Source organism: Erpetoichthys calabaricus, chromosome 15 (genome assembly GCF_900747795.2).
Source record: "Erpetoichthys calabaricus chromosome 15, fErpCal1.3, whole genome shotgun sequence".
NCBI classification, from domain to species: Eukaryota; Metazoa; Chordata; class Cladistia; order Polypteriformes; family Polypteridae; genus Erpetoichthys; species Erpetoichthys calabaricus.
Genome location: NC_041408.2, coordinates 13,161,460 through 13,184,687, shown reverse-complemented (window position 1 = coordinate 13,184,687; position 23,228 = coordinate 13,161,460). Strand labels below are relative to the sequence as shown.

General features: G+C 41.4%; 1 protein-coding gene across 1 annotated transcript in view; it reads left to right on the top strand.

The window, feature by feature from the left end:
- LOC127525974 (serologically defined colon cancer antigen 8 homolog) overlaps positions 1-22,986 on the top strand; it is a 59,559-nt gene extending 36,573 nt beyond the window's left edge. Inside the window, exons 11-17 of the mRNA XM_051919529.1 lie at positions 3-119; positions 4,513-4,655; positions 7,069-7,196; positions 7,838-7,946; positions 13,913-14,035; positions 15,296-15,437; positions 22,757-22,986. Coding sequence (XP_051775489.1) covers positions 3-119; positions 4,513-4,655; positions 7,069-7,196; positions 7,838-7,946; positions 13,913-14,015 — 600 coding nt within the window. The 3' untranslated portion in view covers positions 14,016-14,035; positions 15,296-15,437; positions 22,757-22,986. The remainder of the gene's footprint in view (positions 1-2; positions 120-4,512; positions 4,656-7,068; positions 7,197-7,837; positions 7,947-13,912; positions 14,036-15,295; positions 15,438-22,756) is intronic.
- Positions 22,987-23,228: the final 242 nt, after the last annotated feature.

The following is a 23,228-nucleotide window of genomic DNA, read 5'->3' as shown; positions in this document are numbered from 1 at the left end:
AGGTATGTGGAGATCTAAGACAACAGCTAAATCATCTTCAGTTAGAGAGAAGTGGAGCAGAGAAAGAGCTACTGGAGAGCAGAACGAAGCACATGAGGGATCTTGAACTCAGGGATCAGGTATTTTGGAGTAATATGCTGTCATTGAAACAAGACATTAAGCTACAGTTAGTGGAATCAAAACAAAAATGATCATCACTATACCACTATTGTCGATTTAGGTATTAAAAATTAACATTTTTTAGTTTATCTAGCATGTGTGTATAATGTGAACCGTTAAGTTAAAACTGAAAAATATGGACAATAAGGGAAAAGCTATTACAATTATTTAAGCTCACTTTGTAAGTACAGTATTTAAATATTTTATACTTTCATAAAGTTTCTATTTTTTTTACTATCCTCGTTTCTAATTCTAATTTGATAAAATAACATCCTGAAACCCACTTATTCCAATTCAGAGTTACAGAGAGCTAAAAGCCTGTTATGATTTCGTTTTGTTTTGTCATGTGCTGCCTGAATTGCCATTTTGTATTTATGGTTGCCGCCATTTTGTGGGTTTTTGTTTGTACTGCATTGCTTTGAGAGGATGACTGAAAGTGCACCGGGTATGATATCTCTGTCACAATTTATAAAGTGCTGCATCATATACTTCTGGTTTGTCCAAGATTGTTGTGTTTTATCATGGACTCACACACACCATGAGCTGCCTCAGTTTGTAGATTTGCACTGTGGTAACAGTCAATGGCCAGCCACGAACCTGGCAATGCCTGGCCCTCAAAAGCAGAGTACCCCCCACCTTGACTGGGCACATACTGCATCTCAACGTTTGAAGTAAATTCCCTGTTCTGCTGTTAGGAGTACCACCAGTAAGACCACTAAGTGCATGTGTATTGGTGCCTATCAGAACTTTTCAAAATGTTCATCCTGCTGCCAACTTGGATGTTCTGTACTCCAAGCAGGACTGCCTCCTCCCGGTCCAAACAAACTGTAATATTGCCATATCATCGATGGTATTGAGTATTATACAGTGCATCCAGAAAGTATTCACAGCGCATCACTTTCTCCACATTTTGTTATGTTACAGCCTTATTCCAAAATGGATTAAATTCATTTTTTTCCTCAGAATTCTACACACAACACCCCATAATGACAACGTGAAAAAAGTTTACTTGAGGCTTTTGCAAATTTATTAAAAATAAAAAAACTGAGAAATCCCATGTCCATAAGTATTCACAGCCTTTGCTCAATACTTTGTCGATGCACCTTTGGCAGCAATTCCAGCCTCAAGTCTTGTTGAATATGATGCCACAAGCTTGGCACACCTATCCTTGGCCAGTTTCGCCCATTCCTCTTTGCAGCACCTCTCAAGCTCCATCAGGTTGGATGGGAAGCGTCGGTGCACAGCCATTTTAAGATCTCTCCAGAGATGTTCAATCGGATTCAAGTCTTGGCTCTGGCTGGGCCACTCAAGGACATTCACAGAGTTGTCCTGAAGCCACTCCTTTGATATCTTGGCTGTGTGCTTAGAGTCGTTGTCCTGCTGAAAGATGAACCGTTGCCCCAGTCTGAGGTCAAGAGCGCTCTGGAGCAGGTTTTCATCCAGGATGTCTCTGTACATTGCTGCAGTCATCTTTCCCTTTATCCTGACTAGTCTCCCAGTCCCTGCCGATGAAAAACATCCCCACAGCTTGATGCTGCCACCACCATGCTTCATTCACTGTAGGGATGGTGCCAGGTTTTCCCCAAATATGACACTTGGCATTCACACCAAAGAGTTCAATCTTTGTCTCATCAGACCAGAGAATTTTCTTTCTCATGGTCTGAGAGTCCTTCAGGTGCCTTTTGGCAAACTCCAGGCGGGCTGCCATGTGCCTTTTACTAAGGAGTGGCTTCCGTCTGGCCACTCTACCATACAGACCTGATTGGTGGATTGCTGCAGAGATGGTTGTCCTTCTGGAAGGTTCTCCTCTCTCCACAGAGGACCTCTGGAGGTCTGACAGAGTGACCATCGGGTTCTTGGTCACCTCCCTGACTAAGGCCCTTCTCCCCCGATCGCTCAGTTTAGATGGCCGGCCAGCTCTAGGAAGAGTCCTGGTGGTTTCGAACTTCTTCCACTTACAGATGATGGAGGCCACTGTGCTCATTGGGACCTTCAAAGCAGCAGAAATTTTTCTGTAACCTTCCCCAGATTTGTGCCTCAACACAATCCTGTCTCAGAGGTCTACAGACAATTCCTTTGACTTCATGCTTGGTTTGTGCTCTGACATGAACTGTCAACTGTGGGACCTTATATAGACAGGTGTGTGCCTTTCCAAATCATGTCCAGTCAACTGAATTTACCACAGGTGGACTCCAATGAAGCTGCAGAAACATCTCAAGGATGATCAGGGGAAACAGGATGCACCTGAGCTCAATTTTGAGCTTCACAGCAAAGGCTGTGAATACTTTTGTACATGTGATTTCTCAATTTTTTTATTTTTAATAAATTTGCAAAAACCTCATGTAAACTTTTTTCACGTCATTATGGGGTGTTGTGTGTAGAATTCTGAGGAAAAAAATGAATTTAATCCATTTTGGAATAAGGCTGTAACATAACAAAATGTGGAAAAAGTGATGTGAATACTTTCCGGATGCACTGTATATGTACTGTAGGAGGAAGATGAAGAATACCACAACTTCTATTTTTTTCACTTCAGCTGTTGGGAGGTAGCTTCAGTCTTTAGTATTTCTTCATATCATTTTATTAACATTTTTCATTTCTTAAAGGCATTTAGGAGTTTATAGACTCGCAGGAGTATTTTCAGGAGTTATTTTATTTGTTCTGTTTTTTTGTTTAACATTTTGAAATGTATTTTACAACATGAGTTTTTTGCATTTCACTCTTGAGAAATGGCGCGAAAAATAAATTTTAGAGGCAATTTCACAAAACTTGTTATTTTGCTCATCACTAATAATTAAACGGCCACAGTCCTTCCTCTTGCTCTATGGTTACGAGACATGGACGCTATCCAGTGACCTGAGACAAAGACTGGACTCCTTCAGTACTGTGTCTCTTCAGAGAATCCTTGGGTACCACTGGTTTGACTTTGTGTTGCTCACGGAGTCCCAAATGAGGCACATGACCTGCATTGTAAGGGAGCGTCAGTTAAGGCACTACGGCCATGTGGAGCGATTCCCGGAGGGTGATCCGACTCACAGGATTCACATTGTTGAGGCCAAGGGAATGCCCACATAAACCTGGCTGCGGCAGAAAGATGGTCATTTTCAGAGGGTGGGACTGTGCCACGTGTTTGCCTGTACCAGTGCATGCTCCCTAACCTGACCTGACCTGAATTCTTTGTTTTTTTTTAGTTTTTTGAAAAAAGGGTCCTTCTGTTTATGGCCTTAGTTAACAAGTCTTTAATTATTTTGTCATATATGTAAGTAAAAAAAAAACACAATAGCCTTCAAAGTGACACATTGGTTACTAGTTTGACAAGAACAATAGTAATAACCTTCTATATAGATAAATTAGTAAGAGTTGTGTCTGTCTGTTATTCAATTACTTGCAAACCACTGGGGCTGGAACCTTGATCTTAATATCAATTGAAAGCTTATGACATGATATGTGGTATTGAAGTAAAAATATCTGGGTAGCAGCAACTTCTGCAAAGTTATCGGGATTCATGTCTTCCTTACGCCAAGCTGCTCAAGAGGGTGACATGGCAGAAAGGAAAAGAACAGTGCTGATGTTTGCTGACCATGAAGCACATTGCTGAGATGGAAGAACTACAGCAGCGCCATCTGCTGAGTGTTACGTACATTATGCAGAATGCATGTGTGACAAAGTCTGTGCAAACTGACCTGTACTCCTGTCTTCACGCAAAAGTTATCATTCAGTCATTCGTTGTCCAACCCGCTATATCCTAACACAGGGTCACGGGAGTCTGCTGGAGCCAATCCCAGCCAGTACAGGGCACAAGGTAGGGACAAATCCTGGGCAGGGCGCCAGACCACCGCAGGGCACACACAACAATCTCAAAATACAGTGCTGAGATACAGTGATAGCGTGAAAAAGAACTCAAGTAGTATATTTTCACACTGAAAAAAATAATAGGTTGCCAAAATGGCAATGTTCAGTTGCTTTATATGAACCACCATTATTTGATAATAGTATAATTATTTCAATTACTGTTAATTATTAATCATAATATTACTATTATTATTAATGCCTTTGGAGATAAGGCATCCATATGATTTTGAAAGAAGAGGACCTGAACAATTTCAGCCAACAGAATTTAGTGGTAGATCTGACATCTGTGTGCAAAAAGAGTCTTTTTTTTAAAAATGGATTAATATTGTAATTTGCAATAAGTTTTGCTCAGAATTATCATAAAGGCAATTTCCTTCTTAATGTCTTTTTGATTAGGGACTAATTTACAGTGAGATGGATGCATTCCCACAATTTATTGGTTTTACTATAAATATTCTGGATAATCTTGCTGTCCTAAAGATGGCATTTCATTTACTTAAGGAAATTGAAGAACTCTGCCTCGAGATTGGCAAGCTCAAGAAGCGTCTGGAGTGTGCCCAGCAGGACGTAGTCCAAGCAAAGGAAGAATCCCTGCAATTGACCGAGCTGCTGGACAGATCAGAACATCAGCTGCACGTCACCAGGTACAGAGTGACGGGGCACAATGCCGGGACTCTCAACTGTATATGTTGATAAAGAATTGCATCTTTTACTGTGTATAAGTAGCTAAGCTTTGGCTGCATTATTTAAAATAATTATTTATTTTTAGGTGTTTGACTGACACCTTGCTTATTAGATTGATGTCCTTACATATCCGTTTGAAGACTTGTGTTTTCAATGTTTTTCTGTTGTTTTTGTTAATTTTGGAGTTGTTATTTTTCATGTCTATGTCTGTTTTGTTAATTTTATATGTGATTTTATAATTGTGTACTGTAGTTAATGTTGCTTGTTCTGTATGGATTTAGCCCCAGGAAATGAGGCCACCCTGATTTCACCACTCATGAGCCCTCCAGTAGGCAATGAAATTATCTGAGAAGGCTCCAGAACTGGGAATCATTAGTATGTTGGAGAGTATTATAAAATCTCTCTCTCTCTCTCATATATATATAAAATTCCAAAATCTGTCAATCTGTCTGTATGTCTGTCCCTTTTTCACGAGAGAAGTACTTAACAGATTTAGATCAGGTTTTTTTGTATAATTTGCTTGAACATTCCAGTTGATTTTGTGACTTCTGTCATTGCACCAAGTATCATGGTTCGCTTGTGGTACCGAATTATTTGCACAAATCCAAGAGAGCGGCTGCGGGCTGAAGGGAGGGGGCCATGGCCTTCCTCACTCATGTGCTAGCCTCCGTTCAAGTTGGTCTACCTCTCGCCACGTGTTGGAGTGCACCTTACCTCTGCTTAGGTAGTGATACCTGTTTGTTCAACAGACATTATCATCCACAGATTGTTAAGGAGTAACATTTGACATTTCTGAGAGAGAGATCACAGCTACGTGTGTCTTAGAGGGTAGCTGCTGATTGCCACAGATATCACAGCCATGTGCTCTTCTCCCCACGTGGGGGACGCACTCCCATCAGATCTGAACAGATACTGTGCCAGTGTTTGACGTCGGAGCGTACTTGCCTTCCTCTTGGCTGGAATTACATTTCTTTTTTAATTTCATTTTTAAAGTTTGTCCTGCTTCACTACTACGTGGGCAGAGCTGCGGAGGACAGCTAGTTACATATAAAATCAACAAAAAAAAACATAGACATGAAAAATAATAACTGTATTGTAGAATTAGATGAGACCCCTTACTGTGTATCAGATAGAAAATGTTTAATTTGGAATATGACCTATCATATCTGTATTAGACAGGAGACTCAGAATCCACTTCTGCTAATTAGTAAAGTATCTGTCTGTCTGTCATATAGTGCCTTTCATTTCTATCTATCTATCTATCTATCTATCTATCTATCTATCTATCTATCTATCTATCTATCTATCTATCTATCTATCTATCTATCTATCTATCTATCTATCTATCTATCTATCTATCTATCTGTCTGTCTGTCATATAGTGCCTTTCATTTCTATCTATCTATCTATCTATCTATCTATCTATCTATCTATCTATCTATCTATCTATCTATCTGTCTGTCTGTCTGTCTGTCTGTCTGTCTGTCTGTCTGTCTGTCTGTCTGTCTGTCATATAGTGCCTTTCACTTCTATCTATCTATCTATCTATCTATCTATCTATCTATCTATCTGTCTGTCTGTCTGTCTGTCTGTCTGTCTGTCTGTCTGTCTGTCTGTGTCTGTCATATAGTGCCTTTCACTTCTATCTATCTATCTATCTATCTATCTATCTATCTATCTATCTATCTATCTATCTATCTATCTATCTATCTATCTGTCTGTCTGTCATATAGTGCCTTTCATTTCTATCTATCTATCTATCTATCTATCTATCTATCTATCTATCTATCTATCTATCTATCTATCTATCTGTCTGTCTGTCTGTCTGTCTGTCTGTCTGTCTGTCTGTCATATAGTGCCTTTCACTTCTATCTATCTATCTATCTATCTATCTATCTATCTATCTATCTATCTATCTATCTGTCTGTCTGTCTGTCTGTCTGTCTGTCTGTCTGTCTGTCTGTCTGTCTGTCTGTCTGTCTGTCTGTCATATAGTGCCTTTCACTTCTATCTATCTATCTATCTATCTATCTATCTATCTATCTATCTATCTATCTATCTATCTATCTGTCTGTCTGTCTGTCTGTCTGTCTGTCTGTCTGTCTGTCTGTCATATAGTGCCTTTCACTTCTATCTATCTATCTATCTATCTATCTATCTATCTATCTATCTATCTATCTATCTATCTATCTGTCTGTCTGTCTGTCTGTCTGTCTGTCTGTCTGTCTGTCTGTCTGTCTGTCTGTCTCTCTGTCTGTCTGTCTGTCTGTCTGCCTGCCTGCCTACCTGCCTGCCTGTCTGTCTGTCTGTCTGTCTAATGGCTTGTTTCTTCCTTCTTCCACATTGATTGATGTCTTTTTTTAACTTTTACAGACAGGAGAAAAAAGCTGCAGTTCAGTCCTATAGTGACGAAATCAAGGTCCTGACCTTCCAGGCCCAGCTCCGTGAACATGAGCTACTGCAGAAGATACATCAAATGCAAGAGCACCATAACAGAAGCAGTAGGTGGCTACAAACCCGTCCACTGTCTGTCTTCCACTACTGGACTCATATCTCCTTGCGAAATGGCAATACAAAACACTGCAGCTGTTAGCTGCTGATTACACTGAAGATTCCAAATGACATATTGGATAATATTTTAAAAAGAAGCTGGGGAAGCCTGGCCTCATCTGGATTGGAGGTGGGCTTACTGTTGATGTTCTGAGGCCAAAAGAGCATGCGATAAGGTCCATCAAAGAACATAAGGAAACTACAGATATTTGTGAAATGGAAGAAACATTAAGACCTATCCTAAAATAGAGAGAGGGCAGTAGCGTAACTTCAGGGACTGGAAGATGGGAGCACTAAACTAAGTTGTTGTAGGCCATTTCATGCTATGAGACATGGGATTACAAAGTAAAAGGATAAAAAACTACGCTGTCTGAAAACGGATGCCTTCCATTTGACCAATTTCCGGGCAAATTAGGGCTGTGCCATTCTACGGTCAACACAAATGGCTGAAATCCAATTGTGGTCCCAATGACTTGTCTGAATAAATACATCCATGATGTTTGTCAGTGGGTAGCCATGATGTGCTTATGGTGTGTGTTTTAAACACACAGATCTGCTGTTTCATTTATTTCTCTTTTCTCTTTCTTCCTAGTTAAAGAAGTTGAAGCAGTTTTAAGTTCGCAAAGTGAATTAATCATCAAAATGAAGGGGGAAACTAAACGACTGCTGTTGTTACTGGAGCAAGTGACAGATAAAAACAGGCAAGTTGAAACACGCAAACCCAAACACACGACTTCACTAACTCTCTTGTGGCCAGGTCTTGGTCATGATTCCTTGCGTCTTTAACTCTAGGATTTGAGATTTTAAATTTGTGTATGTGAAAGTTTTGTAATTTTAAGTTATTGAATAGTTCTGTTGTTATTTTGGTGAAAAAATTGCGCTGCCATCTTACGTAAGTTTAAAGGGTCATCACTGAGATGTGGACAGAGTGCAGTGAAATTCTTATTTGCATGTGCTGATCAACATTGGAATGAGGCATTTGTCGTTTACCACTGTCATGTGCCGTTGCTTGTCAGGTGCGCCATGTCAGCTGTGTCTGAAGTAAAACACTGAAAACGCTGTAATGGTGCGAAAAGCGGAGATGTTAGACAGACAGGGCCACGGTACCTGCAGGTAACCCCGTTAAATTGTGATGAAGAAAAAAGAAAATACCGTATTTACTCGTGTTTAAGTTCTCCCGCGGATAAATCGGGGGGTGATTTTACCGTATAATTTCCGGTATTTTATAATGTCGGTTGTATAAGTTGAATGCGGAAAACTCACGCTATTGATCCAAATACGATATGCTAACACCGACCTGAGAGAGGAACCAAGGAGCACACGGTCAATACGTAGGTATTGTGCCTACGTGACCACACGGTGATACCTGAACTATTCTGAAGCGATGTTTGCACTGTTTTGTGTTTTTTGTATCTCACACCCTCATACACCTTTATCATAAGAGCATCCCTTATCTATGATGGAGCGTTCAATCAGAAGAAAACATGTAGCTGGTTTTCAATTAAAAGTTGTTGAAGTGGCGAAAGAAATTGGTAACTGCACTACTGCAATAAAATTCGATGTGTCTGAGAAACTGGTGCGAGATTGGAGGAGGCAAGAAGATGTAATAAAAAAAATTTAAGTGTCGTATTTTTGAATGGGCGTATAAGTCGGGGTCTGATTTTATGATCGATTTTTCGGGTTTCAAGACCCGACTTATACGTGAGTATATACGGTAGCTGGCACACATGGGTGCAAAACTAGCATTAAGCCAAAAGAAAAGAATTATGAAAGGTGGAAGAAGCTCTCAGCAGAGCCGGCCTTAGGGCGAAGCGAACGAAGCGACCGCTTCGGGCCCACAGCTGGAGGGGGCCCACTGCGCCCAAGGTTTTTTTTTTTTCCTGTGATGCGACGCCCAATGGAGCAACAGACTCCTTCACTACCAACCTCTATTACTAATTTTTTAATATATATAATTCACGGGCAACATATCCAATCTTCATTATGCTTCACTCAGGCCCGCGCGCCTGTTGCCGCCTCCACGGCTTATCTGTGCCTCTGTCCTCAGTAGGCGGCCACTTACGCTTCAGTCAGGGCCGCATTCTCGACAGAGCATAAAAGGGACCCTTCTCTTTGTAAAGCCATCACTTTCCTTCATATCAATATATTTCCATTTTGTTAGAAAGAACGTCTTGTAGATAGTAGTTAGGCCTTGCCGAATTTGTCTGAATAGTCTGGCATTGATTTCAATTGAGCAAGAGATAGTCGAATCTCTTGATTATTCTGAACTTATTCATGAGTTTGCCAGTGCCAAGGTTCGAAAAGTGTCTTTTGTGTGAAATAGATTTCAATATCTGCTGGTAAGTTATTTTATACGGAAATCTGAATATCTCGAAAGTATGAAAACAAGCTTTAAAACCGAATAAAAATGTAAAAACAAAATAATGTGGATCTCATCTTCATAAAATAAAAAAAATATATAAAAAATATAAAAAGCAAAAAACAAAGTGCTTGGCCTAGCTATTTACCTCCACGTGCTGCCTGGTGGAAACAGCAAAAGCTGGCTAAAACGTAGCTTTATCTGTTAATGTATCGTCACTAACGACATTTATGCGGGCCCACTCCGACCTCCATCACTCATACCCTTCACTCAGGGCCTTGTACGACAGTCTGCGCTGACAGCCTGCGAATTTGGCTCCTGTCAGTGTGTTACGGTTACGTTTGTCAGTGTCAAACGGAAATCGTCAAAAAGTGATGGTTGTAGATGCCAGGAAAACGCATTTCTTCAGCTCAGAATGCAGGAAACCGCTTGGCGGACCCCCTAGCTGCAGGGGTCGGGCCCCGTTTGCTTTGGGCCCGAAATTGTCTAGGGCCGGCTCTGCTCTCAGTCCTCTTCTAGTGATGTTTTCCAGAATTAACTGGCTTCTTGGTTTATATATCGTCAACCCAGAATGGGCAGAGCTTCTTGGCGAAAGTGGAACTGGGCACTCCTCCTCTGGCTGACGAGCCTCTGAACTGCAGAAGGAAGAGGGTGAAGTGGTTAGTAACACTGCCTTCTTTCTGCTCAGGATGGTATGGATTACCTTCCCGAGAGTCCTATGTACTTGTACTGGAAAACGTATAAAACTATAGTCTAATAGACAAAATAAAAAATGATGGGAAGATGCAAAGTCAAGGAATGGGTCAGAATCGAAACTGGAAGTCAAATAGTTCTTTTGTTCATTCTTATCTAGTGTTTCCAAAACATTTCACCTTCCCCAGGATATGTGTGCCAGTCTTTACCTGAACACCATTTCCTTGCAGCTCCTAGTGCACGGGTGTCGAACTCCAGGCCTGGAGGGTCGCAGTTGCAGGTTTTCAGTCTAACCTTTTTCCTATCAGTGACATGGTTTCAGTACTAATTGACTTCTTTTCAATTCATTTCAATAGCCCTGTTTTAAAGGATTTGGTCCTCTGAATTGATTCTTTTCTTCATTAAATGGCAGCCAAACAGAAATGAGACGTGAAACGAGCCGACAGATGACCAACTAAATTGGGGCTTCAAACTCCAACCACTTTCACTCCAACCAGTTTCTTAATGAGAAGCCAATTCTTGCTGGTAATTAAACCCGTTATTTAATTCCTTGGCCTGTTGCTGCTCTCATTCTGCTGCAGCAGACATTTGCAAAACTGTTGGATTTTCTGTTTTTTTTCTTAGAACACTGTCAAAATGTTTTGGTGACCTGACAGATCAACCTTACCGAGATGTATCCAGCAGGGGGTGCTAGCTTGTTGGAATGAGTTCTTTTGTAATTGTGGCGTGTTACTTAATCCAAAACTATATAGATACTGTATAATATAAAAAGGCGATACCCCTCCCTTAATGATATGGCGGTAAGAAATCACAAAGGAGAAATAATTTAGCTTTCTTTAATGACGGATTACGCAGCATAACAGACGAAGGAAGCCATGACAAGACCTTTGAGAGAGGTGGCCGGAAATATAGAGTACTAGTCATTAAGCCCGTTACAATAACGGGCGCTAGAACAGTAGTCCATAAACATTAGTAGGAACAGTCTATATTAAATGGCAAGGGACATTTTACCTCTTTCATTTTTTTCCGTAAAATACCTGTAATTTTCTGTGACAGTAATACTGGCTTTGCTGTCCGTAATATGCGTCCCAGAAACTGATGTAATGTGTGCGAAAATAAATCAACTTTTAAAAGTCATCGTATTGTAATATCATGAAAAATCGTATATTTAGGAAAACCCCTTCAACGACTGACACTTTACACTTTACCAGGTCAAGCTTCTTAATCGCAAATCTGACATCCTCAGAGTGAACACTTGCACAACAACAAACACTAATCCCACCTCTTTGGGGAAGCTGGTCTCAGTACTCGATTGGATTTTTCGTGTTTTATGTTTTAGGTCTTACCTCATTTACCGAAATCTGATTGGATCGGCCGTGCGATATTTTATAGGTCCCACCCTCTCTGTCTTGTGTGACGCGTCAGGCGGCCTTTGAAGCATCGCACCGTGCCCCGCGCACGCGCACTTCACCAGAAGACACACACACACGGACACATGGATGCACACAGGGGTTTTATTAAAGAGAATAGTATAGTATAGAGTCTGCCATTTTCGTCACTGCATTGGAATGATTTTCCGGATCGGATGATGTTATCTCCCATCCATCCGTCAGCTTCAAAGGTGTGCCGGGCAATACTCTTTATTCATGTGCAGACCCCCCCACTTAGCTGAATAACAAGTAAGCCCGCGATTCTCTAGAGAATCGTAAATCCAAGAATGGCAATCAGTTTCTGTTCTATCCGATATTTGGATGGATGACATATCATGGAGGGTGGGTGCGTCTGGGGAAATGTCGTTTAATTAAATAAGCATATCTGGACTAAGGCTGTTTCGTTTTGTGGAGACGTAATTCCGTTGCCTTTGCTGACACCGACTGCTGGCAGAGTGGAGCACAGCAAGTTTAGGTGTGGGCAGTCACGTCCGGGCAGCTGTAGAACCTGGCGTGCACACTTTACCTCATGTTTAGTTCACAGGTCGTGAAGTGGGTGCCACCTACTGAAGCCGCTGCGTTTGACTCTGGGGCGCCGCGGCGCATTTGTACTACAGTGGATTCATTGTGTGGGCGCCTTCGTTCATTGTTGTTGCGTTCGTTCATTGTGTTTATCCATACGGGCTCCTTTTGTATTTCCGTTAGTTGAGCTCTTCGATTGTGGAGCCGTGACGTGTTTGCTTCTGGTGTGTCTGAAGTGGGCGCCACCTACTGACTGTGGGAAGCCACTGCGTTTGAGCGCAGTGCGCATGCGTTTTGGTGCGTCCATGCATAAATTAAAACTGTGGTTTAGTAATATAGATACAATTCCAAACAAGGAAAAGAGAATACAGTTTCATGCTGACTTTGACACACAAAAATAGTATACAGTGCCCATTTCCTGGTTGTCTCTGTCTTGTCTTTTAATGCTTGCCTAGCAGTTCTAAATGATGAGCCCCTGTGCTAAATCTGTGTCCACTGTGCATGTGAGTACCTAGAAAAGTAGATTTATAAAATAGTTTTGTATAGAGGACAATGACATATTAAACTTGTGTTGCATGAGACCATCACCTTTCTTTATTTTCAGATACTGTGTGATGGACACAAGTGAGCCGGTTATGTTGCGGCTTGTTTTCCATCCATCCATTATCCAACCCGCTACATCCCAACTACAGGGTCACGGGGGTCTGCTGGAGCCAGTCCCAGCCAGCACAGGGTACAAGGCAGGAAACAAACCCCGGGCAGGGCATAAGCCCACTGCAGGGAACGCACACACACACACACCCCCACACACAAAGCACAATTTAGAAACGCCAATGTACCTAACCTGCATGTCTTTGGACTGTGGGAGGAAACCGGAGTACCCGGAGGAAACCCACGCAGACACGGGGAGAACGTGGAAACTCCACGCAGGGAGGACCCAGGAAGCGAACCCGGGTCTCCTTACTGCGAGGCAGCAGCGCCACCGTGCCGCCCACGGCTTGTTTTGTTTTTCATTATTGTTTGGCTGAGTCAAGTTAATTAAAACTAAGGCATAAGAAGTTAATTAGCAGAAAAATCTTGTCACTAATTAAGAAGATGGTTAGAATGAAAACCTGCAGGCACTGCGATCCTCCAGGAGTGGAGTTCGACACCCTAGTCCTAGTGAGTTAGGGCAACTCACAAGCTCTCCTAAATCCTGGTGAAGGTTGTTATTTCCTAAATTAGGAAAACTGATAGGAAAACTGATAAGATACTATTACTCCTCCTCCTCCTAAGAGTAGGACCAAATTTGCACCACTGTTGAGATTTTTTGAGCCAGTTAGGGCCATTTTTGAATCTGAGATGTTTGACAATGAATACCAGTGGAATGAAAATAATCATGCAAAGGTAAAAGACATGGTCAAAATAACAAAGTGAAGATTCCTGGCTATCTTAAGATCATTTTCCCCAAATAACTAAACAAATGAAAAGTTGATTTTTATATTTTTTATCCAAAACTTGAACAAAGAGTCCTACTATTAGCCAGTCCTGCAGGTGTCCAGTTTTGCATTTTTCTACACAGTAGCACCATATTTAACACCATTTATTGCACAGAAGAATTCCAGGATAGGACAATCCAAGATTTTAACGTCTTTTTCTTTCTACAAATGTATACAATGTTTAGGTCCGAAACTGGTGAACTTTCCCAGGAAAATATACAGCTTAAACAGGTGCTTAAGAAATATCAGAAGGATGTGGAAGAGATGCGCATCCAGCACAGGGAATGACAGGAAAAGATGAAGCAGAGGTACATCTCATCTTTGAAATTCCATGGGTTGTTAGTGTGGAAGATGAATGTTCTCTTCGTTCCCTTGTACTAATTCATGTCTGAGAAGTAAGCTTTACGAAACCATACAGCATGCTTTGCTGAGCAAACAGAAAAATATTAGTCGAAAGGACTCAAGGCCTAAGCATTCCACACATGAGTCTGCCTTATCACGTTTTCCCTTAGTTTACATCTGAACGCCATAACAAAGGGGCCAAGAAATCACGTCGCACAAGGGGCGTTGAAGGGGCTCAAGGATTGTGTAAAATAAAATTGTCAACTGTTGCATTTCATAATGAATATTAAATCATGCATTCTAGGGGTATAAAAGCTTTGCCCCACCCAACAGACGGGGTTCAGAAGAGCCCTGACGCTGTCATGTAATATTGATTGCCTGCTTTTCTGAAACTCTTCTCACTGTGATGCTGAAAAATAAAGCTGCTATTTAACCACACCTGCTGTCTTGTCTGAAGTCTTCATCCACATTAGCAGGTAGTTCTAATGAGCGGCATTGTGGGTACTACACTGAAAAAAGTATAACACTGATGTTGTTCATTCAACGTAAATTTTCTCTTTCAAGCAACTTAAGATTAGTCATTTAGTGTTGTAGCTTGAAATATTTGGTTTCAGATCTCAATCAAAGTAAAAAAATGTGTTTCTACCAAAGAAAGTTATGGTGGAGGGAATAAACGTAGAAATCCTATTTCAGTTAACTTAATATTTTAGTTTGCTTGTGTGCTGTGTTTGAGGGGCCATTTGTATATTCTTCCGGTCGAACTTTCCAGCGTGCTGGCTTTCCAGCTGCCAAAAAAGAACAACAACTTAAAAAATAGATTTAGTATAAAACAAGTGAATTGCACCCGATCACTCTAAATGATTTGCCTCAACTTAAAAATTGTGGGATCAATAAGCTAAAAAGAATTATATTGGTTCAGATTGAAAATATTAAGTGTGAATCATCACATTTCTTTTTTTCAATGTAGGCCAGACTTGCTAAGGTAGAACAGATAAACTGCAGTGAGCTAACCAGTGGGGCTGAGCGGCTAAAATGGTCCTGGAGTGGCCAGATAGCAATGCCCATGCGATGCCTTGCTATAAGATCACACGATAATAATCAAAATTTCCACTTCTGTTGGTCCTCTCGCCAGCCCCCTCAAGCCCTTCCTTGACTTTGTGCAGTCCTTCACTCTTTCAAGAGGCTAGAAACTGACAATGACAAATTGAAATCTACTTTTTTTCTAGGCAAATTCCACAGAGCAGCAAGTCGAGATACTCCTGCTGAACCAGCCTCATCGCCTACAGGTATCTGTGAGCAGGCCTGCCCATCTACTACCATAATCAAAAAAGGACCAGTGAATGTACTCATTGTGATCATCCTCCTTTTGTATGTATTCATGTATGTATATATGTATATACTGTAAATATATAATACGTTTCGTAAAGATGAATGTCCGTGTGTCTGGTCTTTACAATGTGATGATACAAACAACACAAGATGAAGGATTGGGGTCCCCTTTTAATGACAGGTGTAGCAATTAACAAACGAAAAGACACAATCAGGACCAGTGCGGTGCGAGTTTTCAGCTTTTGCTACCGTGAATGTGTTTCTGAGCGACATGCTCTACACCCATCAATCACGAGTTTCGGAAATGAATGATGACTTCCCTTCTGTCCGCTTCTTATTCATTCGATGAGATGTGCGGTGTGGGTTTCGGAGCTATGGCCACATAATGGGTGCTGACATCATGCGCTCCGCTCCATTCTGCTTACAGCCTCTGTCCTTGTCCCAAGAGCTCCTGCACACAAGGAGAGACTGATTCTGAGCAGCGTTAGAATCCAGTGGTTGCGGGGTTCACGACTGGCCGTCCAGCAGTTAGCACAGTGCAAATCTGCAAGCTGACGAGGCATGTTGTGTGTTTGTGTGAGCCCAAGACAGAGCTGGGTGGAAGAAGTGGGATTTCTGATTTAACAGAGAAGTGACGTCAGAGATCCTCCTGGGTTGGGTCCAAGGTAATGGCCCCATTTGATAATAACAGCAGAAACATTAATAAAAGAAAAGGCATTTTCAGGACCAATGCAGTGGGAGTTTTCAAATTTTGCTATCATGAATGTTCTCCCGAGGTATGAGCTCAGTCTCCATCAGCCATGGGTTTAGAAATGAATGTGGACGTCTGCTCTTTCTGCTCCTTATAAAGTCAATGTGGGGTGTGGGGTGTCGTTTTGGAGCTGCGCCATAGAGTAGGGGCTGGATGAGAAAGAGAGGGGCTCGGTTGGCATCACTAGGATACGCTCCCCTTCACTCTGCATGCAGCCTGTCCTTGTCCGTAGAGATAAGTGAGTTACTACTTTAGTTCATGCTGACAAGGAGGCTAATTCTGAGGGCTGTTACAATTCAATGGTTGTGTGTCACGTCAGGCTACCGGCAGTTACGACAATCAGGCAGTCAGTCATTTTCTAGCCTGCTTAGTACTGAACAGAGCTGTGAGGGTCTCCTGGAGTCTATCCCAGATAGCACAGGACACAAGGCAGGAACAAACTCTGGATAGGGCACCAGCCATCACAGCCAGGTGTCACGTGGGCATCCTCTTAGCCTGGTCCAGCCGCTCATGTTCTCAGCAATGAGGATCCTGCTAGGTTATTTTGCACCCTATCCCAAGCTTATTAGTGTAGCTAACTCATGTGGCTGGGTGCCCCCCCCCAATTTATGATCTATGCCTTAGGTGAATTTGCCTTAATAATGGTGCCGGCCCTGGGGGGCCCCCCATAACAGTTCAAACTTCAGGCCCCCGCAAAAATGGAGGACTGCCACTGGTCAGCTCTGCCTGCATACAGAAGCAAAAGAGTCAAATGACCTGAGGATGGGCGAGCACTCAGATGACAACTGCCAAAATACAGGGGGTCCCAAAATATATATACAGTATACATACTTTGAAGGATTATAAATGCAATGTTCATTAAGACACATCTACGTTTAACAGTTCAGGCTAACAAAAGCAACGTTTGAATCATTCTGAGTCATCACAAAGGTTTTAACTGTTGGCCGTTGTTGTTCAGGTGCTGCCGATAATGCGGACCAAAGGATTTGCCAGAAAACGCTCATTAAATTCAATTCATCGGCCAGGATCATCCCCACTGAGGACTTGGAATAAATTAAATTTGAATTAATTGAACTGGTCCAATTGAATGATAAAACTTTTTTATTTGGGGGGGGGGGGTTGGACATACTTTATGTATGAATATATTAAATAGCCAGTCTTATTTATATGATGATACAGTGATCCCTTGCTATATCACGCTTCGACTTTCGCGGCTTCACTCTATTGCGATTTTTTCTCCTACACACTTACCTCACTACACATGCGCTTTCTGAGAACTTTTATCTAAGCCCCATGATGGCTTCTAAGCCTTCTGACAATGAAACTAAGCACTGGAGGAAGATGCTTACCATCCAGGAGAAGGCAAAACTCTTGGATATGGTCAAAGATGGCAATACCCTACAAAAGCCTCCTCACGCATATGAAAAGACAGCGCCAGCAACTGCCTATCAAGATGTTCTTCAGCCACACACCCAGACACCCACTGCCTACTCTTGGTACTCCTTCAGCGGAAGAAGACAACGACACACCTGCTGAAGATACTGCACCACCTGAAGATACTGCACCACCTGAAGATACTGCACCACCTGAAGACTCTCCTACTGAGCTCGTGCCTTCATAGGTTAGTGGTTGTGTGTAAGAACTGTGTGTGTGTGTGTAATTAAATGTACAGTACAATAATCTCACTATATAAAAGCTGTTGGGATTGTCCTTCTGTCCCATGAGTGCAAAGCGTAGCGGTATTCCGCTTATCACAGACTTACTACTTGCAGCTTGCGGTACGAAGCGACGCGATGTGAGCAGAGTTCTGGTGCTCCCATCGTTCCCTTGCTTTTGTGCATGATGCGCTGGAAAAATAGACAAAATTATGTCTCTGGAAATAATTAATGTTGATGGAGTACAAATGCCTCACTGCGTAGTAAATATCAGGGGAGATGGTGCTTGCTTATTCTCATGTATAGCTTATTTAGTGCATGAAACTCCATCTTTAGCGGTACAGATTCGGGCTGACATCGTACGACTTTGGACAGGCACTCGAGCGGATAAAAAAACGTAGGTTTTCGGGAGATGTTATGAATGGGCACTTTGATGTTCTCATTCCCTACACTTACATGCCTGATGTACACATGGAGCGCACACAAATTGAGGATAAAATGCAGGTGAGCCTAGTAATCTATACTAATTAATAAAAGGCAAAGCCCTCACTGACTCACTGACTGACTGACTCATCACTAATTCTCCAACTTCCCGTGTAGGTGGAAGGCTGAAATTTGGCAGGCTCATTCCTTACAGCTTACTTACAAAGTTAGGCAGGTTTCATTTCGAAATTCTACGTGTAATGGTCATAACTGGAACCTGTTTTTTGTCCATATACTCTAATGGAGGAGGCGGAGTCACGTATCGCGTCATCACACCTCCTACGTAATCACTTGAACTAAAAACAAGGAAGAGATTTACAGCACGAGTCAAACGCGGGAACGAAGGTAAATGACGTTAATTTTTGAGTGTCTTTTAATACTGTGTAAGCATACATATTAAAACGTGCAATTAAACGTGTGCATTTACGGGGTGATTTCTCAGGCTTAAAAGCTCGCCTTTTATTAAAAAGGTAAATGCTAACTGTTTTCATTCTGAACGGCACAAACCACGTTAGATTTTGTAATGATAGTTGATTAGTAAGGTCTATTAAGGGATACTTACAGAATGATTAGTAATGCCTGTGAATGCCGATGCAAGTAGGAGAATGGGTGTGAACTAAAGAACGATTAGTAACTTGTACAGTAAATGTCTCTAAAGTCTGTCTATTAAACAGTTATTATATCTTTCAATCCTGTGTATTGATTAAACTACGAACCTAACAAGATCACTACATGGTGTCAGAAGTGGCGGATTGGAAGGGGAATGTGAAGAAGAGGTTCAGCTTTTGAACGAGTCGTGTGTCTGTGAGTAACCCAAAAACATGATGAGAAAGCGCTAAGACGTTCTAGCAAAAGAGAAAAAAAAATATGTTAGGATTACAGCCCCCACCAAATCTCCAGTTAAAGGGAAATGTAGCTGAAAATTGGAAAAGATTTAAACAGAGATTCGAGTTGTATCTTGCTGCGATTGAAGCAGATAGGAAAAGTGAAAAAATGAAAGCGTCTATGCTTCTACATGTAATTGGTGAAGAGGCGCTAGAGGTGTATAACAATTTTCAGTTTAAAGAAGATGGAGACAATATGAAATTGAACAAAATACTTGAAAAATTTGAAACGTATTGCAACCCAAAGCGCAATGTGACGTTTGAGCGGCACAAGTTTTTTTATATGTTTCCAGAAAAGCGGAGAAACAATAGACCAGTATGTGACGGAATTGCGTAATAGGAGCTGTTCTAAGAAGAAACCGCCGAGACATCAAAGGACCAATAACCTCTAATCAGAACACAAACACCAGCGAAACAAATATTAACGAGAAAACAAGTATAAATCAGGAAAAAACATCTCAACTGCAAACACAATTAACCAGAATATCAAAATGTCAAGTAAAACCACCAGAACGACTCATTGAGACAAGTTGAGGATTAAAGGAACATTTTCAATTAAGAAATGCTGAATTCCTTTAACAGTTGTGCTTTTTATACATAGTTTGAATGCTGGATGTATGCCTGAAATGTTCTGGATAGTTCAGTTGTTTGAAGTGATCAAGAATTAAACGTGTGCATTTACGGAGTGATTTCTCAGGCTTAAAAGCTCCCTTTTTATTAAAAAGGTAAATGCAAACTGTTTTCATTCTGAAGGGCACAAACCACGTTAGATTTCAGCCATTAAACGCGCAAAAATGTCGGTACACCAGATAAATAAGCGCAACATATTATCAGTTGTATGCTAACAATACATATAGAAATGTGTTAATCGTTAACTAATAGTATCGGATGGTGTTTTTCGACTCGCGCCTTGATTTAAACGATTCCATGTCTTGGTGGGTTTGCGTAACTTATTGTCAATATCTTTACACCTGTTTTTAAGACTTATTGACTGAAACGGGCTTTCATGAAAAAACTTAGGGCTTTGCTACAAGATACACCCTCCACAAGTTAAGGAAGTAAAAATAAAGGTATATATTTCTGTTTTATTTAAACCTTTTAAGTTCGTATGCATAGCCCCATTTGACTGTTTTAGGTTTTTTTTTTTTCTTCAGTAATATTTAATCTCCTTAAAGAAAAACAACATATGCATTTTACTTTTTTTTGTATCTCTTTAGTAATATTTTAGTGTAAAAGGATAACGAGTATTTAAACCTTTTATGTTACTTTATAAAGTTATTTTACACAATGTTGAAAAATTAATAAGAAAGCTACATATTTTGGCAGCTGCTGCTTTAATTTTCAATAAAATGAAAAAAGCTCTCCAAGAGAAAACCTCAATGAAGAAGAAAACAGTTTGCACTATCTAAAAAGGAGAAACCCTCATTTATAAAGGTTTGCTGCAGATGACTTAACTGAAAATAAATGAATAGTTCCTATGTGTATAATACATATTTATCTATTTGACTTATGCCTTTATTCCAGCAACTTGCAACATCTGAGGTACAATTTCTTACATTACTTTGGTTTTTTGCAGCACAGGCAGGTGAAGTGACTTCCTCAGGGTCACACAGTGGTGTCAGTACCAGGATTTGAACTGACAAGCTCCGGGTTTGCTGAAATATTACTGAAGAAAGAAAAAAAGCGAAAACGGGCAAATGGGGCTATGCATACAAATGTCCATCCATCCATTATCCAACCTGCTATTTCCTAAATACAGGAGCCAATCCCTGCCAACACAGGGCACAAGGTAGGAAACAAACCCCGGGCAACGTGCCAGCCCACCGCAGGGCGCACACACCCACACACACCCACACACCAGGGACAATTTAGAATCGCCAATGCACCTAACCTGCATGTCTTTGGACTGTGGGAGGAAACCAAAGATATGTGTATATGTAGATATGTATATATATGTATGTATGTATATATGTATATATATGTTTACATAACCTCTTTAACATACTACTTCTCCGCTGCGAAGCGCAGGTATTTTGCTAGTAATATGATATTTGTAATGTCTAATATGTCTTATTTTCTGTTATTTTGTCTAATATATTGGGTAATACGAGTGTAATGGTGACTAAAGGGTGTTATTTCATGTCTAGAGGGCTCTAATAATGTTAAAAAACGTATTTAGAAGGTCGTAAACAGGTTTTCTATACTCTAACTGCGAAAATATTCGATTTATAAATAAAGAATCCTACTTCGTGAAAATTCATTTATCACGGTAGAGTCTGGAACAGATTAACCATAATAAACGAGGGTTCACTGTATAAAAAATAGAAAAGTAGAAAAATTAAGTGAAACAAAAAATGAACTTCAATAATAAGGAAATTAAATAAGGTTGAAAAACCTTAGCAGAGACAGAGCTGGAGGTGGCAGAGTTAAAGATGCTAAGATCTGCATTGGGTGTGACGAGGATGGACAGGATTAGAAATGAGGACATTAGAGGGTCAGCTCAGGTTGGAAGGTTGGGAGACAAAGTCAGAGAGGTGAGATTGCATTGGTTTGGACATGTGCAGAGGAGAGATGAGGGGTATATTGGGAGAAAGGTGCTAAGGATAGAGCTGCCAGGCAAGAGGAGAAGAGGAAGGCCTAACTGAAGGTTTATGGATGTGGTGAGAGAGGACATGGTGGTGGTGGGTGTAACAGAGCAAGATGCAGAGGACAGAAAGATCTGGAAGAAGATGATCCACTGTGGCAACCCCTAACGGGAGCAGCCGAAAGAAGAACAAGAGGTCATAATTTAATAAATCACTCTGTTTAAATGACACAGTGGAAGACTACCTCCATCTTATACATATGAACTTGGGCTGCTATTATAAATGACTTGTTTATATGATCAGGCAGGAACAAACCCTGGATAGGGAACCAGCCATCACAGGGCAAACACACACACCAAACACACACACACTACAGCCAATCCAGTGTCACCAGTCCACCTAACCTGCATGTCTTTCGACTGTGAGAGGAAACCGGAGCACCCGGAGGAAACCCACACAGACACGGGGAGAAGATGCAAACTCCACACAGGAAGGACCTGAAGAGTGAACCCTGGTCTCCTTACTGTGAGGCAGTAACACTACCACTGCACCACATACACACAAACACACACACCACAAGCATGAGCCCACCACAGAACACTTGGTGTAGTTGGCAGACTTTTTGCACTGTGGAGTGGGGTGGTGTGTGGTGTCAGTATGGAGCTACCCCTTCTGTCTAAGACAGTGTAAGAACAGTGTGTCCTCAAGAAGATGGCGTTAATTTGGACCTGAACCTTCAACGAGAGCAGAGCTCCTTTCTTTGCAGTTTGGCATGGCTGAACCAAGCCCCCTTTCTTTTGTGCCCTGGGCACTGGTCTGCTTATTTTTTGATTTATCGATTAAATGGGGTCAGCCCCAACCTTCCTTCTCGTGCCCTCGGTCTGTTCTTAGTGTCACACACGTGCGCGTGGCAGGCAGCTACAGGACTTGATTGAGAGTAATTCCGAGCCAGACTGGGAGGTGGCGGAGTACATCAACTCTTTTTCTCACTTCTCTACAGACCAGCTACGGGAAATCCCGTCTGGCCCTGATGACATCACTTCTGGTTCCAACCCTGATGACATCACTTTCCAATTTCCAGCCACTTTGATGATGTCACTTCTGGTCCCGCCTCTATTGACATCACTTCCTGTACCTGTTTTTAAAACCGCCATTTTGTTCATATCAAGTCAGTTCTGTTCAGGTCTCGAACCTATACACTACTCATTGCTATTTTGCAGCTAGGAAAATAAAATACGGGTGGCTTCCCCAAACCTTTTTTGTGGCTTCTTTTGTTGAGTTTGTGACACTAAGTTACAACTGCTTTACTCTTAAGGGGTTGTGGGAGTCAGGGACAAACTACCAAGACTTAGGGTTAAAGCAGAAATCATGAAGAATTAGTATCTGGATGAGACACTGGGGCAGCTGTCATGGAGAAAAGAAAGAAAGGCAGACTCGGAGTCCAGATGGAAATGCAGAAAGAAATGTTTATT